Genomic DNA, 16,851 nt, shown 5'->3' with positions numbered 1-16,851 from the left:
TACTTGCATCCCTGAATCCGATGAAAGCTGTCACGGCACCGGACAGGGTTAAAAGCAGAGTGTGCCTGGCGTGCATGCTGTGCCTGCGCTCCCTGGACTTTGTGTGGCTATCATGTGCCGCTCATAGAGGCGACCTTGACGTGGTGAGTGGCTTATTACACTTTGGCCAAAATGTACACCAATGCCTCATCCAGCATAGAGGCAGGGCAGAGTGCTGGTTGCAGAGTGCTATTGCATTTGTGTTTTTGAGTTTGTATATGTATTTCGCCATAGCGATGTGCACCTGCATAAAGGGTTGTGCTGACTGAATCCCCCACATAATTATTTATGTGCAAATTTAAAAATTACCAGACCACATGAAATATAAATATAATTTATTGACACAGTTCATAAAACACAGTCCATACATAAAACCTAGTGCAAGGAAAAAGGCGACATCCACAACAGGAGACACAAATGGGGACTCAATCCCAGATGTACATAATAATAAAGTGCAAGTGCATAGGGCATATAAATGTCCAATACATATCATATACAGAGTCTATTTACTAGTGTTGGTCGAGCACCAAAGTGCTCGGGTGCTCGAGCACAATGGAACTCAATGGGAGAACTAGAGCATTAAACCAGGCACCCCCTGCTCTGACGAGGGGAGGGTGTCTGGTTCACAGGAAAAGGTCTGAAATTGATGGAAACACCACTGAAATGGTTCAGGAACAGCATGGGGAGGGTAGTCTGGATGCATCTTGGACTCCCAGGTCGCTGCTGGGAACGATGTTGTCCGAGTAGTACGACACTTTTACAGACTAACAATAATACGCACAAAACCATAAAAGATAAAATCGATTTAAGAGGAAAAATTGTTAGGAAACATTCTTTCCTGTATATTTGCTTGTATATAAAGTGCAAGTGCTGCCAAAAATTACAAGGAAAAGGCACTCCGATACAACCTGTATATCACATAAAGGAGGGCCTCATTCACATTGTGGTACAATTGTTCAGGTGGTGGGACTCCTACTCTCATAAAGCCTATGCACTAAGTGAAAGGGCTGCCAAAAATTACAAGGAACGGGCACTACAATACACCCTTTGTTACACATAAAGGAGGGCATCCTACACACCCTTGAAGAATTATGATTGATGGCCTGCTGGTGACCCTCAAAAACTATTGGAGCGGATGCGCTTATCAGTTATTATGACCCCAGCAGCACTAAATACACGCTCTGACAAAACGCTGGCGGCGGGGCAGGCCAGCACCTCCATGGCATAGAACGCCAGTTCGTGCCACGTGTCCAGCTTGGAAACCCAATAGTTGTAAGGCACAGAGGGATCACTGAGGACGCTAATACGGTCTGTACTCCTTCACCATCTTCCAAAATGTTTCCCTCCTTCTGACACTAGGCCGCGCATCAGGTTGAGGGTGCTGGCGGGATGTCATAAAACTATCCCAGGCCTTTGAGAATGTTGCCCTGCCTCTGTTGGAACTGCAGTGTGTTCCCCTCCTTGGTTGGCCAAGGAACTACGTACTCTGCAACCAGCGTTGTCAGCTGGAAATTTTTGGAGCAATTTTTCCACAAGGACCTTCTGGTATTGCACCATTTTGCTCGTCCTCTCTATCACAGGAATGAGAGATGAGAAGTTCTCTTTGTAGCGGGGGTCGAGTAGGGTGAACAACCAGTAATCGGTGTTGGCCAAAATGCGTACAACACGAGGGTCACAGGAAAGGCAGCCTAACATAAAGTCAGCCATGTGTACCAGAGTCCCAACAGACAAGACTTCCCTGTCCTCATCAGGAGGATAATTCTCAATCTCCTCATCCTCTTCTACCCATCCACACTGAAAAGATGAAATAAAACTTGCATGGGTTCTACCTCTGAATCGGAGGCAACCGTCTCTTGCTCCTCCTCCTCCTCATCATCCAATTCGCACTGAGAAGACGAACTGAGGGTGGTCTGGCTATCACCCTGTGTGCTGTCTTCCCCTATTTCCACCTCTACAAAGCGTCTGCCTTAATTGTGAGCAGCGAGTGTTTGAGTAGACACAGAAGTTGGATGGTTACACTGATAATAGCGTTATCGCCGCTCACCATCTGTGTTGATTACTCAAAGTTGCGTAAAACCTCACATTGGTCAGACATCAATGCCCACTCGTCAATTGTGAAGAGCGAAAGCTGACTGGAAAGGCAACGACCATGTTGCAGCTGGTATTCCAGTACTGCCCTCTGCTGCTCACAAAGAATGGCCAACATGTGGAACGTCGAGTTCCAGTGCGTGCTCACGTCACACAACAGTCGGTGAGCTGGCAATTGCAAGCACTGCTGCAGCGTTGCCAGACCGGCAGAAGCTGTCGATGACTTGTGGAAATGGGCACACATGCGGCGCACCTTCACCAGTAGCTCAGGCAAATTGGGGTAGGTTTTAAGAAACCGCTGAACCACTAGGTTGAACACGTGGGCTAGGCATGGTATGTGTGTGAGTGTTACAGCCATTATCATACACAACCATGCCTGGTTCTAGGTTGAGTGGCGAGAGCCACAGCTCAGTCTGGTCTCTTATCCCCTGCCACAGCTCTGCGGCGGTGTGCTGTTTGTCACCTAAGCAGATCAGTTTAAGCACAGCCTGTTCCTGCTCCAGCACTGCAGTGCTTCCAGCTACTGACTGATGTCTGACTGGTGCTGCAAGATGATAATTCAGAGGTGGAAGTGGAGGAGGTGGCGGAGGAGGAGAAGGGGGGATGCAGCCACTAACGTAGGTGGTGGCGGAAGACCTAATGGAAGTAGGGCCTGCAATCCTTGGCGTCGGTAGCACCTGTGCCATCCCAGGGTACGACTTGCTCCCGACCTCCACAACGTTCGTTAGGGAAATGTAGCGTCCCTGGCCAAAAGCACTTGTCCATGTGTCAGTAGTTAAGTGGACCTTCCCAATAACTGCGTTGGTCAGGGCACGGGTGATGTTACGGGACACATGCTGGTGTAAGGCTGGGACTGCACACCGTAAAAAATATTAGAGGCTGGGGACAGATTAACGCGGGACGGCCATGTGGCAGGTGCAGCACTATGAAGTGCCTTTTGCGCTGTGGCATTAGAATATTTTTTTTTTCTAACCAGACTGTCTATTACTCTGTAACTCCTCTAGCGCCGTTCTATGGAAACACTAGGTTTAAAAAGCACACCAAATGCTTGAAATGACTTCTTTATTAACTTCAACTTTTCTTCATATAACACTGCCGCCTCCGCAGCAGATACTCCATGTACAAAACACGTGTTGAAAAGATATCACAAAATGGTGGTATGCATAAGATGGTGGTTCAAATGTTCAATCTTGTCATTCAACATAAAATGGTGGATATATTTCTCTCTTCAGTATCTGTACTATCACTTTAAGTTATTTAAGCACTTTATGATCTCTCTGAGAGGTATATCTGAGGTCTAACTAATAATTCTACTTGCAGTATGCAGTTAGCAGTGACTATTTGCAGATTGGTTGAGTATAATCTGGTATGGTTGTGTGCAATTTGGATTGCAATAGGGAATCTGAATGCTTGCAATTTGTAGCTTGCAATTTGTATTTGCAATTGTATGGTTGCAATTGGTGGAACTATAAGTAAACACATATATATCTAGTTCAGTATACAGTTCTAAACACAATACTAACAATATGAACATTATATAACTGTCGTAAATACCTATATTGGCCTCTTGTTCCCATAAAATTCAGCTCTCAGTGGAGTGAAAGTCTCTTCAGCTCCTGTCTTTGGTGAATAATGATTCTAGCAGCTCCGGCTAGGGGAATTCCCAGACAGGCTGTGTGTGAGGCTGGCTGTGATTTGTAAAACTCTTGCTGTGTGAGAAGCTGGCTGTGATTGGTCTAGACTTCTGCCCAGCAACAACAGATTAACATTATGATTTGGAAAATAAAATATATATTTATATAAAAAAAAAACAACAGATTAACATTATGCTTTCTGTTGTTTCTGCTGTGTCACTGAACTTACCTTACATTACAAAATTAATCTTAAAGGCATATTATCTTTTTCTGCTTCTGTGAACACAAAATATAACAGTAATATGACATCCAAAACATGATGTCACAGTAAATAAATCTGCTTTTGTCTCTAACACATAAACATAGGAACTGTATTAAGGTTATTGGTAGGTACAGCTGTATACACATATAAACCATACTAGCAACCTTGGACAGGTCCTAGCTGGCCAGCTATAGGCCACCGCCATCAGACTGCAGAAAGCCTCAGTGTCCGCAAGCCTAAATGGCAACATTTCCAGGGCCAGCAATTTGAAAAGGTGCGCATTTAGTGCTATGGCCTGTGGGTGGGTGTCTGGGTATTTGCGCTTTCGTTCAAAGGCCTGGGGTTTAGACATCTGTACGCTGCACTGGGACACAGAAGTGGATGTGCTAGCTGATGGTGCTTGCGAAGGTCCAGGTGCATGGCGGGAGGCACTTGGGCCTGCGCCTTGGACAGGGGATTGGCCAGCATGTAACACAGGGGAAGAGGAGGTAGTGGTGTGACCCGCAGACATTGATTGTGGACCCAGGCGTTCGGCCCACCTATCAAGGTGCTTTGATGCCATGTGGTGGATCATGCTGTTGGTGGTGAGGTTGCTAGTGTTCACGCCCCTGCCCATATTAGTACGGCACAGGATGCAAATGACAATTCTTTTATCGTCCGTGGTTTACTCAAAAAAGCGCCAGACTGCGGAACACCTACCCCTTGGCAAGGGAGATTTCCTTAAGGGGGTGCTCTGGGGAACAGTTGCGGGCCTGTTTGGTGTGGCCCGCCTTCTCCCTTTTGCCACCCCACTGCCTTTTCCAGCCTGTTGCGTTGCTGCGGATCCCTCCCCCTCTTTACGGCTGTCCTCGCTCGGCTTGACACCTTCCCAGGTTGGGTCAGTGACTTCATCGTCCACCACCTCCTCTTCCACTTCCTCACTCTGGCTATCCTCCTGACTTGTTGACCTAACAACAACCTCAGTTATTGACAACTGTGTCTCATCCTCATCATGAACCTCTTGAGACACTAATTGCGGTTGACTTATTGGCAACCTTGTCTCATCATCATCATTATCCACCTCGTGAAACACTAATTATTGTTCCCCACCGTCATCTTCTTGTGAATGTGGATGCTCAAGAGTGTGGGAATCAGGGCACAATATCTTCTCATGTCCCTCTTCAAGCGGGCTTGTCGAGTTGCCCAAATCAAGGAATATCAATGAAAAGAGCTCCTCGGAATATCCGAGTGTGAGATCACTTGTTTGCCAAGACTCTCCCTGGTGGGAGGAAGGAGTATCAGGGTGAGGATTCTGTTGACCAGACTCTTGGCTACTGAGACTGGACTTTGTGGAAGACAGGTTGGTGCTTAACCGACTGGAAGCATTATCTGCTGCAATCCAACCGACCACATGGTCGCACTGGTGTGATTTCGAGAGTGGTGTCCTGCGCCGCCCTGCAAACTGGGACATGAAGCTAGGTATCTTAGATGAGTGTGTTTCTTGTGCTCTGGCAGCAGGCACAGTTTCACCGCGCCCAGGGCTACGGCCTCTGCATGCACCATCACCAGCACGGCCACTTCCCCGTCCCTTACTGCATGTCACACGTACAGTAGCGCAGGTTTTGTAAGTGTATGCGCAAATATACACAGAATGTCACAGATATTTTTAGGATGCGCACACGCTAAACAGGAGATGTAGCACAGATAATGTCGCTGTCCGCAGCGTCTATGAAAAAAGTACACTGAATGTCACAGATAATTTTAGGATACACAAACTTTATACAGGAGGTATAGTGCAAGTAATGTCGCTGTCACCAGTGGCTAATTAAAAATTACACTGAATTAATGTCACTGATATTTAGGATGCGCAAACGTTATACAGGAGGTATAGCGCAAGTAATGTCACTGTCACCAGCGGCTAATAAAAAATTGCACTGAATGAATGTCACTGATATTTAGGATGCGCAAACGTTATACAGGAGATGTAGCGCAAGTAATGTCGCTGTCACCAGTGGCTAATAAAAAATTACACTGAATTAATGTCACTGATATTTAGGATGCGCAAACGTTATACAGGAGATGTAGCGCTGGTAATGTCGCTGTCACCAGTGGCCAAACAATTGCGCTGAATGTCACAGATATTTAGGCTGCGCAAATGTAAAATAAAAGGTGTAGCAGAGGTTGTGTCACTATCAGAAGCGGCACTAACAATTGCACGAAATTTAACTCAGGTTGCGCTAATAATATATATTGCAGCCAGATACAACTATAGTCCTTAAAACGACTTTTGGGTCTCTAACAATTCCATGCAATTTAGCGCAGGTTGCGCTCATAATTATATTGCTGCCAGATACAACAATAGACCTTAAAAGGACTTTTGGGTCTATCTAACAATTTCAACGCAATTTAGCCGAACACCGCGTTGTGCCGAGCATCGTGATGCTCGAGTAAAATTAGTGTTCGGCAGAGCATGCTCGCCCAACACTACTATTTACCCATTATGTGTCTCCTCTGGGATGGCGCCAGCCCTGACGTGCGTTTCTGCGGACCATCCCAGAGTAGACACATAATGGGTAAATAGACTCTGTACATGATATGCATTAGACATTTATATGCACTATGCACTTGCACTTTATTATTATGTACATCTGGGATTGAGTCACCATTTGTGTCTCCTATTGTGGATGTCGCATTTTTCCTTGCACTAGGTTTTATGTATGGACTGTGTTTTATGAACCGTGTCAATAAATTATATTTATATTTCATGCGGTCTGGTAATTTTTAAATTGGCACATAGGTATATATTCTTTGCCACAGGCATGAGTGGATTGTGTTATGCATGGTATATATATATATATATATATATATATACGGGCGGTTGTTCCATTTTTTGATGACTATTGGCTTACAATTCTTTTGGGTGTATGTACATAAAACGAGATTTTTGTATAACTTACCAGTAAAATCTCTTTCTAGCTCTTCCTTGGGGGACACAGGAGACCTTGGGTATAGCTCAGCTCCCTAGGAGGCGTGACACTAAGTGAAAACTGTTAAGCCCCTCCTCCAGCAGCTATACCCTCAGCCTGGAGAGAGAGACTGCCAGTTGCGTGTCCAAGTAGTGAGAAAAGGCAATGACCAACAATGTGGAACCAACCAGCCAACTACCCAACGGGGTAAACCAAGTCTGTAACCGTGTAGAAAAAACCAATGAATGGGTGGGTGCTGTGTCCCCCAAGGAAGAGCGAGAAAGAAATTTTACTGGTAAATTATACAAAAATCTCGTTTTCTCGCCCATTTTCCTTGGGGGACACAGGAGACCTTGGGACGTCCGAGAGCAGTCCAAGAGGGGAGGGACCACAGCTCCAAGGCGAAGCACCCATAGGCAACAAGGAACCGCACAAAAATCATCACTACCTCAGACCCGAGCGAACGGACTACCAGTACAGTTAGTAAGAGACTACGGCCTACCATTTAAGGGCCAATATGGCAAGGAATAGAAGGTAAGTGCTGGAAGCGCTACCGTTACCACTGTAGAGACACAGATTCAAGCCTGGGGGTCAACTTACAGTTTACAGTTTACAGCAGGACCCCCGCCTAGAACGGAAAAACGCAATCTGTCACCTAAACGTGAGGACAGAACGCGGTAGGCACGGTAAGTGGGCACACGGCCAGAACAGCTAGTGTGAGCGAGGGAGACGGTCCGAAGTCACAACAGGAACTCCGGAACCATCCAAGTCAACAACCATACTCTCCCGAGGAGAGGGCTGTGAAGGAACAGCCTCTGAAGCCTGACCAGGGCAGAAGCCACATCGGAAGGGATAGGTTCTGAGCAGGAGCCAAAACAGAGCCGGCGAGAAGAAGCAGTCGAGCCAGACGCCGGCATAACCCCTCCAACCGAAAGGAGGAGTGGGTAACAGGGTAGTCAGAGTAGGACAGCTCAAAAGCAGAACACCCGATACTCTTTGTGTCGCCCCGGCTCACCGCCTCGCAGAAGGCGAACACCCTGAAGAACCCAAGGTGGAGGTCCCCGGGACCTGGCATAACCGAAGCACCCAAGAAAAGTTGGGTGACCTTCCAAAGGAGAGAGACCTGAACCTGGCAGCAGAGCGGCACTAAAGTGCAGAGGGCGCCCATAGGAAGGACTCATACCACACCACATCCGAAGAGGAGGGAATGGTAGTAGGTGAGGGAACCGTAGTCCCGCCAGAGCCAACGTAGAATTCGAAGGGCGCTGCAGACAGCCCTCTCGTCCATGAGACCGCTTGCGCAGAAAAGTAAAGCAGCAGGAGGACGCAATGGGTACGCATCCAGCAGCCATGAACACTCCACGGGTGGAAGGGCCAACGAGCATGGTCGATACTGCCACAAGCAGAACTGCAAAATACTGTCCAAACCCGAGAATGAGCACCGCCTAGCTCGGTGCAGGCAGAGAGCAAGTAGACCGCGTCCATGGTGGAAGCAGAATGATCTCTCCGGAGAAGAGTGTAAGGCGTGCGGCTAGCATCTTATCCCAAGGGAAACATGTATGTCGCGGGAGGAAGGGGGACATACGTATGGTCAGTGAGAATGCCAACCCACCTACGGGAGGAGAAGGCATATACGGCCCATACAATGCACAGAGCGCGCATGAATGTTCACCCACTGTACATATTCACTCTGGGAAGGGGGCCATCGACAGAGTCCCACCCCGTGGCCGGAAGAGTCAGGCGACCGGGAGCCCGTGAATCCCCATGGCAGGGGCGGGCAGAGGAGGGTTTGGGGCGGCTTGGCACGGGCCTCCCGGCCCTGCCGCAGGAAAAGAGGCAGAGCGGCTATACCATGGCTGCCGCGGAGGAGCGGTGAGGTGACCGCCAATGTCCCATGGAGGTAGGGGGGCAGGAGAAGAGGGGAGCTTGGAGCATGGATTGCAGCCCTTGGACACCCCAGGAGCCAGCCTGCCCCCCGAGTATGCCCCCTGTTATCAGCCATTTCAGGGGAGAGGATGATTGTAGGACAGGAGCCAGCCTGCCCGAGTATGGGGGTCAGTCACGTAGGAGACCGTGTAGGGGGGGGGGGGGGGTTGAGCTGGAGAAGCCACTCTCTCACCATTAGCCGCCTTCACCCGCGGTCTGTTCCAGCAGGGTCGCCCCTTTAGCTACTGGCACCGTAGTGGCAGGATGCTGGAAGAGGGACTTGGCGTGCGGGCGATCGGGCGACCCTTACGCTGGAGGGATGCAGGGGAGCTAGGCTGCCCTGGTCCACCTTGCCTTCTGTGGGGGAGGCAGCAGTGCGGATGACCGGCACTGGCGCAGCTCGACCCCTGGAGAAACAGAGAGGTATAGCGCGTCTCTGTTGTCCCTGAAGAAAAGAATAAAAAATAAATAAAAAAATGATAAGGAGAGAAAAAAACAGCCCTGCAGAGCAGGGAGTGTCTTGCCTCCTTGAACACTAAGCAAAAACTGGCAGTCTCTCTCTCCAGGCTGAGGGTATAGCTGCTGGAGGAGGGGCTTAACAGTTTTCACTTAGTGTCACCCCTCCTAGGGAGCTGAGCTATACCCAAGGTCTCCTGTGTCCTCCAAGGAAAATGGGCGAGAAATATTTATTACATAGAGGATGTCCCCTAGATATTGGTTGTGATAAAGAGCAGAGCCGATGAATGATGAAACCATAAAAAAAAACTGCTGGGACAGACCTGCTTCTGCTGTGGTAGACTTCTGGTCAGGTGACACTGTGGCTGCTTTTGGTGTAAGCTTAAAAGCTAGATAATTAACTCCAAAAGGTCCAGACTGCACTATAAAGATGTGAAATGATGTGAAGGCCATATACAAGTATGCAATGCTAGAGAGAAAAGACAGTGTTAGAAGGTATAAGGAATCATCGTGGATGATGATGTCACCGAGGTTCCTGGCCTCGGTGGAGTAAGAGACGGTTTTTATGTGTCAGCAGCAGTTGCTGTTTGACACCTTATACTTAGTATGGCTGTAGTCAAAGTGCTGGGTGGGTGACTACTCCCCATGTTCCAGGCTGGGTTTTGCCAGGCCTAAAAACCAGCCAGCACTTCCAGGTGAGGAGGATTACCTACAGTAAGTCTGACAGTGGAGCTCAGAAGGTGTGTTTGCTGGGATCTGAGGTTTGTGCTGTGCTGGATGGACTTTCCATTGTGTGTGAACTAACACCAAGGCTGCAAAGTGACGTTTTGTTTTTGCTTCATGTGTGAATAAACACGGAAGTTTGATTTAAGAATTTGCCTCTGTACTGCGTCCGCACACCCTGTCTACCAGAGCGAATTCCCACAACAGGCACAGAGCACTTCATAGGGCGATATGTTTTAAAAAAGTATGGTGAACAATGAGCTTCTGAACATGCATAACTATGCGTGCACCCACAGTCCTGACCATTACAAAAGGCTGGTGCTCCTAGAGTTTGCTAAAATGGCCACCGTTGCTTTATTGCAGCAGTCTCCATAACCCCTGGAAACGAGCAGTGTATATAACGACTGAAAATTTAATCAAGCCAGCAAAGGACACTTGGAGTAGCTGTTATGGACAGGGTGAGTACACGTCTTTGATGGCCCATTTGGTCAATATTTTTTGTGGCAGTGGCAACGCAGCACTGCAGCAATGAGGCTGTAGCTGTTGGGCACCCACACAAAGTCCCATGGAGAAGAAGGATGAATTGCTACCACTGGAGAAGGAGGAGTCTGATGATGATGATGACTCTGGGCATGGAGCTGGGGTGGACCTGGAAATAACTGGGTCCTCGGCCACACTGGCAAGCATGGTAAGCTGTATGTTTGCTTACCTACTGAGAGGCATAGCATATCCCTATCATCAAGCAATCTGATAATTACTGAATAGCCATGCTTTTAGGCCCTCCCTATAAAAGCAAAATGGGGGAATGTTTTCCTGTTGCTGAAAAGGAGGCCAAATTGCTTTTGGAAAGCAGATGCCTGATGCCCGCGTTTCTGTCCAGGAGGCTCCTTTACGCCCCATCCCGCCGAGTCACCCACCTCCTGCCATCTACGTTACCACAAACAGTAGAATCCGTAGCAGCTGCAGTCAGTTCAGTATTATGAACATGATTAAGCAGTTTTTTTTCGCGTGCCACGCCAGACTGATGAAAATCAGTAAATGGAGACCTACCGCCTTAACACCTAGGTTCAGATCTACCTGAACTGTGGCCTTTCTCTGGCATATACCATGTTTCCTGATCCCATGGACTGCAGATTGGAACTGGCCTGGTATGCTCTCTCTGTACTGTGTTGTCCAGCCTCCATTGTCATCTCAGAGAGGGTTTGCAGCATGCCAGGTGGCATTGTCACACCCCAATCAACAAAATTATCCTCCCTCACTTTTGTCATAATGAATCAGGCATAGATCCTTGAGAATTTTCACGCTCCTCCAGCTGACACTGAAAATAGATCTAACATTGCTGACGGTGGCCTCATCACGCCACTGCTGATGTCTGCCTGCTTACCATCATGTTCTGTACATTATGGCTGCTGCTGCCACCACCCCACAGCTGCTACTCCCCACTGCTAATCCCCCTACTGCCACTTCCATTACCCCTACTGCAAGTACCATTACTTCTACACAGCTGCCACTACTATACTACTACCCCAGCAAAGCCTTGCACATATCTAATTGCTGCCTTGTCTGTTCCATGCTGTGCTGCTACTGCTGGCACTACTATTGCTGCCACTATTATCCCTACACACCGTACCTTTTCCACATCCACACTTTACTACTGCTACCTCTGAATAAAAGGGAGAATTTTTACAGGTTTGTTGAACTTCAGAACAAGCCACTGTTTCTTCTGACAATTAACATTTGTGTGTGTATATACAGTATAAGGGTAGACATTCTAGCCCTGTTAACAAATTTTTTTTGGACGCTTGTGAAGAATAATAAAAAGCATAACAAATGCGATGATGCAGTGTTTTTTTACACACTACTTATTAACACTATCAACCATGCATTTACCCATAGCTATATACTGTATGTCAGTGTCACGCTGACATTATTTGCGATTACTGTCATTAGGTTAACCCGTACTTGCAAACAGATATAATTGTATGTCCAGATGCAGTCTTTTAACATGGCACCTGCTCAGCTTCTTTGTAGAGATAATGTCCACGATCAGAAATAATGCAGATAGTGGACATTTAACACCTCAGATGCCATAGTCAATTGCGGCAACGGCATCTGAGAGCCTTTTCCCCAGGAGTACTCCACTGCACTTTTAAAAATTTAAAAAAAATCATAGGCATTGCCATGTCCCAAAATGGCAGTGCTATTAACCGCTTGAATACCGGAGTTTTTTTTTATTTTCACTTTTTTTTTTTCTTCCCTGTCTTCAAGGAGCCATAACTTTTTTATTTTTCCATTCACATAGCCATATGAGGGCTTGTTTTTTGCAGGGAAAGTAATACTTTCTAATTTCACTATTTAATATGACATACAATGTAGTGGGAAGCGGCAAAAAATTCCAAACTGGGTGAAATTGGGAAAAAAAACATCGTTTTACGGGTTTAGTGACAAAAATGACCTGTGCCTATTATACTGGGTCAGTACGATTACAACAATACCACCTGTGTATAGATTTTTTGGTGTTTTAATACCGAAAAAAATGTTGACAAAAATTTATATTTTTTTGCATCGCCATATTCTGAGCACATCATTTTTTTTTATAGCTATAGGTACTGAGCTGTGCAGCTCACTTTTTTCATGACAATCTGTAGTTTTTATAGATATAATTTTAAAGGGCGTGTGACTTTTTGATCACATTTTATTACGTTTTTTGGGTAAGTGAATTGATTTGCCGTATGGGATCAATATTTTAATAATATGGGTGTTTTCGTACGCGGTGATGCCCATGATGTTTATTGTACGACCCTGGAAGCTTAAGGGTTAAAATATAAACATATGTATCCTGTACGGTGAACCAGTGTTTAAATAGACTTAAATATAAAAAAAAGTTATCGGGGATCAGAATATGACAATGCAAAGAAAAAATTAAGTTTTCTAATTTTTTTAAAAGTATTAAAACACAAGAAAAACTATGTAAAGGTGGTATCACTGTAATTGTACTGACGCGGAGAATGAAAGTAACATGTCAGTTTTACCGCATATGGTAGGTAATGCTATAAAAATGAAAACCACTGTGGTGGAATTTAGTTTTTCTCTTCAATTCCACTCCATTTGGATTTTTTTTTCCAGCTTCCCACTACATTGTATGCAATATACATATGTATGCATTGTATGCATAGTGCCATGATAAAGTACAACTTGTCATGCAAAATATAAGCCCACACATGTCTATGTGAATGAAAAAATAAAAAGGTTATGGTTATGGGTGCAGGAAGGCAAAGTGTTAAAAGCAAAAATAAAAAAATTGAAAATGGCCTTGGAATGATGGGGGGATGGAATGGGATAGAAAGAGTTAAAATGTTTTAAAAAAGTGACAAAATATATAAAATCTGAGTCGTAGAAGACCTCATAGTGTCATAAACCAATGTTCAAGGCAATTAGAGCACATTTAATTTGTGTAGAATCAATTTGGCCAAGAATCAAATTTTTACAAAAAATTTGTCGAAAGGGACACAAAACGAATTTCAAGAAATTTGCTCAACTCTATCTTTAATGTTTAGACTTTTTGGGACACTTTTCAACACATTTTATACCTGCTTTCCCCTAGTAATTTTATACAGAGTCCTAACATTTTGTCACTCACATGGCACATTCCATATGTCAGTTCCAGCTGATCGTGTTTCATTTTCCTTTTTCCATAAAAATAAAAAAAAACAAGCTCCCTTACAAACATGAGCCTTATCAGACCTCTCCACCTGCACACACTAAGCCGCTCAAATGCCCAGGGTACTCCAAAGAGCAAGGACAAACAAAGGACCAGACAGGACTCTACCAGATATATTCATCTGGAGGAAAAAGATATGTCCCATGGTGACCGCATTATATCGGAAAACTATATAAGAAAGCTTTGTTTTGTATTTTATTATTTAATGATAGAGGACTCTGTGAACAGTACCATCAACAGTAAAATATATTACATAGCAGAAAGTGTTAAGTACCGTAATCCGTATAGTTGGTACTTTGAGAGGAAAGAAAAAAAAATCTACCGTAATTTTATTATGTGTCTATTTTTATGTATTGTTAGATAACATTTTGTTTACCCCCAGGTTTATTTGTCTACAAGGATAGCACAAGAATAAATATTAATATTGATACTACAGTATAACTATAACAATAATGGCATAAAACTACTACTAATTATACTATAACTAATAATATTAACAAAATTATCATTATAATTGTTGTTCTTTTAGTTATAATTGTCCCTTCTTGTTACACGTCACGTGTGTTTCACCATGCCTAAACAACCTGTTGCTTCAGAAGTCAAGTCAGGGTAGAGTGACTTGTGCATGGAGAACACTGCTATCTCACAGACCATATTTAAAGTTAGTCAACCCGCCTTTTCCACTTGACAAGTGCTTTACATAAGGCCAAGAGATGGACTCAGATGAGGGTCTTGTTTTTAGTTTTTTCTAATATTGAGACTACTGTATTTTGGATGCAAACTTGAGATCTGAAGAATGAGTCACCAAACTTTTTGCTTCATCCTGCCCAGGACTTTTATGAATGTGCTGCCCACAGGAAAATGACGCCTTGAATCTGATAAAAGAGGGTTTTCTGCTCTCAACTTAATTTTGATGTGCCGGAGAAAGAACTGCAGCTGCCAAGAAGCTAACAGTGGGGGAGTGTTGAAAGACTTCATGATATGAGGACACAAAGTACTGTGCACTTGGTCCTGCTGGAGGCATGTCTACTGCTCCTGTTCTGTACTCAAGGCTTTACTGGTGAGTCTCAGCCCTGTGAGACAGTGGCTGCTTATGGATGTATTACTTTCTGGAGAGAAAAGGACTGTGTCTTGGGACAGCACTGATTATTAGAAGTATGCATTTTCGTCTCTAATACAATGTAATTAATTGCAGTTATAACAATTATTATTATTGTACCTGGCAACCAAATGCATACAAGTCAATCATATTCCTTCTCGTCACTCTGCTGGGTTCACATGGGGTTATTCTAGTGCAGTTTACATTTGTTTGAATGGGAATTTATGAATTACAGAATTACCATAAAGTCCACTATACACTTCTCTACTGCACTTATTCCTTTCATTTTACATGGATCACCACCAGCCACATTACAGACGTAATTTCCCAAAGAAACAATGCTAGAAATACCTATCATATATGTTGCAGTATAGAGGCATAGTATGGCATCACACACAGAGCCTATGGCTGGAGCCTTGGTTAGTCTGTGTGCTATCATAAGGCTTTGTGCACACTGATCTGCACTGTGCATAAGGCCTTATACTCTTTGATATCATGGTTATTATTCTTGGCTACCTGGGCTATGCACGTTTCTTATACCTCATGGCTTCTATATTAAATTTATATTATAAGACAACTTCTCTTTTTATTCATATTTTCATGCATTTTTCACTGAATGTTTCATTCCAGCAGATTAAATGAACTAAATATGACAACTTGTAAATTTCATTGTGAACTTCTACCATAATGGTTAGTCGGGGGTGGGGGAGTTTGTTCTGTATGGACTACAGAAGCAGCAGAACAGAGTATGTCCATTCACCATGATATTATGATGTATTTATTTTGGTTTTACACAGGACTATAGATAGACCTACTGAGCTATCTTAAAGATGCTCAGTCACCTTTAGAGTACGGCCACACATTCAGGTGTTTTGAAGGCAAAACCAAAAATGAATTCAAAAAGAGAAGTGGTATCTATCTTTTATACGTTCTCTTCTTTTATGATCCACTCCTGAATTTAGCTTCCAATAGTGCATCAGGAAACCTGACTGTGTGGCCGTACCCTTAACAGGATATTAATATAAAGGTTCACTCTTATTGTAGGACCAACCTTAAATAATAATATGTAGCCAGAATGCACTAGTAAGCAACACATAGGGCACATAAGCAGAGGTGCTCGTCACGAGTCTTGTGCTACTAAGTTTTACTTCATGTTCTAGTAAATATATTGCTTTGGGAATGTTTTAATGCAAAATATTAGCTCCTACAATGTCTGAAATCATAGCCACCACACAATGAACACACCTTATTAAGGAGATCTTTAGGAACTGCATTGTATTTAATATTGAATTTATATTATATATCATGTACTAACTGGATAAACGTGTTGGAGAGCGCTTCTCGGCGTATAAAGAAAGCTAGTTCAGGTCCAGGGATTAGGTTCCAGTGCCAGTTCAGGGGTTGCCCTTCTCAGGGCGGGTTCTCAGTTCATGTCTGGCTGTAGGCTTAGAAAATCACCTGCAGCAGACAGCTAGGGATGTTGTACCGACTCCGCTCTCGTGATATTTAAGGAAAAATATTTGAACCCCTAATCACTAATCCATTCAGAAGCCACGCATATTGATCACTTTGGTTTACAAAGTTCAGTTTTTATCCTAATGACAATAAACTTTATGTTTTAATTATCACGTTAGCTGCATGTTCCACCTCAGTATTTTTTGTTTTTCTAAGCTGGAAACATATTTGGACTGGGCGCACGTATCATTATACGTTTTTTTTTACCTTTCCCTTTTTAAAATAGGGACATATCAGGGACATAGATTTATAATGACGCACTAGAAAGCGCTGAATTAAAGTGGTCTATTGACACAGTAAAATGCATTGAATTAAACTGGTATATTGATGATGAATTAAACTGCTATACTGACACATTAGAATGTGCTGAATTAAACTGGTATACTGATGCAGTGAAATGTCATTGAACTGTGCAATTTTAAACCCTAGCAAAATTGCAACAG

General features: G+C 44.4%; 1 protein-coding gene across 6 annotated transcripts in view; it reads left to right on the top strand.

Moving 5' to 3' along the window:
• The first annotated feature begins 14,460 nt into the window (after nucleotides 1-14,460).
• SUSD1 (sushi domain containing 1) overlaps nucleotides 14,461-16,851 on the top strand; it is a 221,949-nt gene continuing 219,558 nt past the window's right edge. For 3 of the 6 annotated variants that reach the window (XM_040417307.1, XM_040417304.1, XM_040417302.1), the window contains exon 1: nucleotides 14,461-14,854. In XM_040417307.1, coding sequence (XP_040273241.1) covers nucleotides 14,776-14,854 — 79 coding nt within the window. In that variant the 5' untranslated portion in view covers nucleotides 14,461-14,775. The remainder of the gene's footprint in view (nucleotides 14,855-16,851) is intronic. The other 3 variants (XM_040417306.1, XM_040417308.1, XM_040417305.1) reach the window with 2 other exon arrangements.

Source organism: Bufo bufo, chromosome 2 (genome assembly GCF_905171765.1).
Source record: "Bufo bufo chromosome 2, aBufBuf1.1, whole genome shotgun sequence".
Classification (NCBI taxonomy): Eukaryota; Metazoa; Chordata; class Amphibia; order Anura; family Bufonidae; genus Bufo; species Bufo bufo.
Note: the sequence above shows the minus strand (reverse complement) of the source record. Positions and strands in the feature narration are given on the sequence as shown.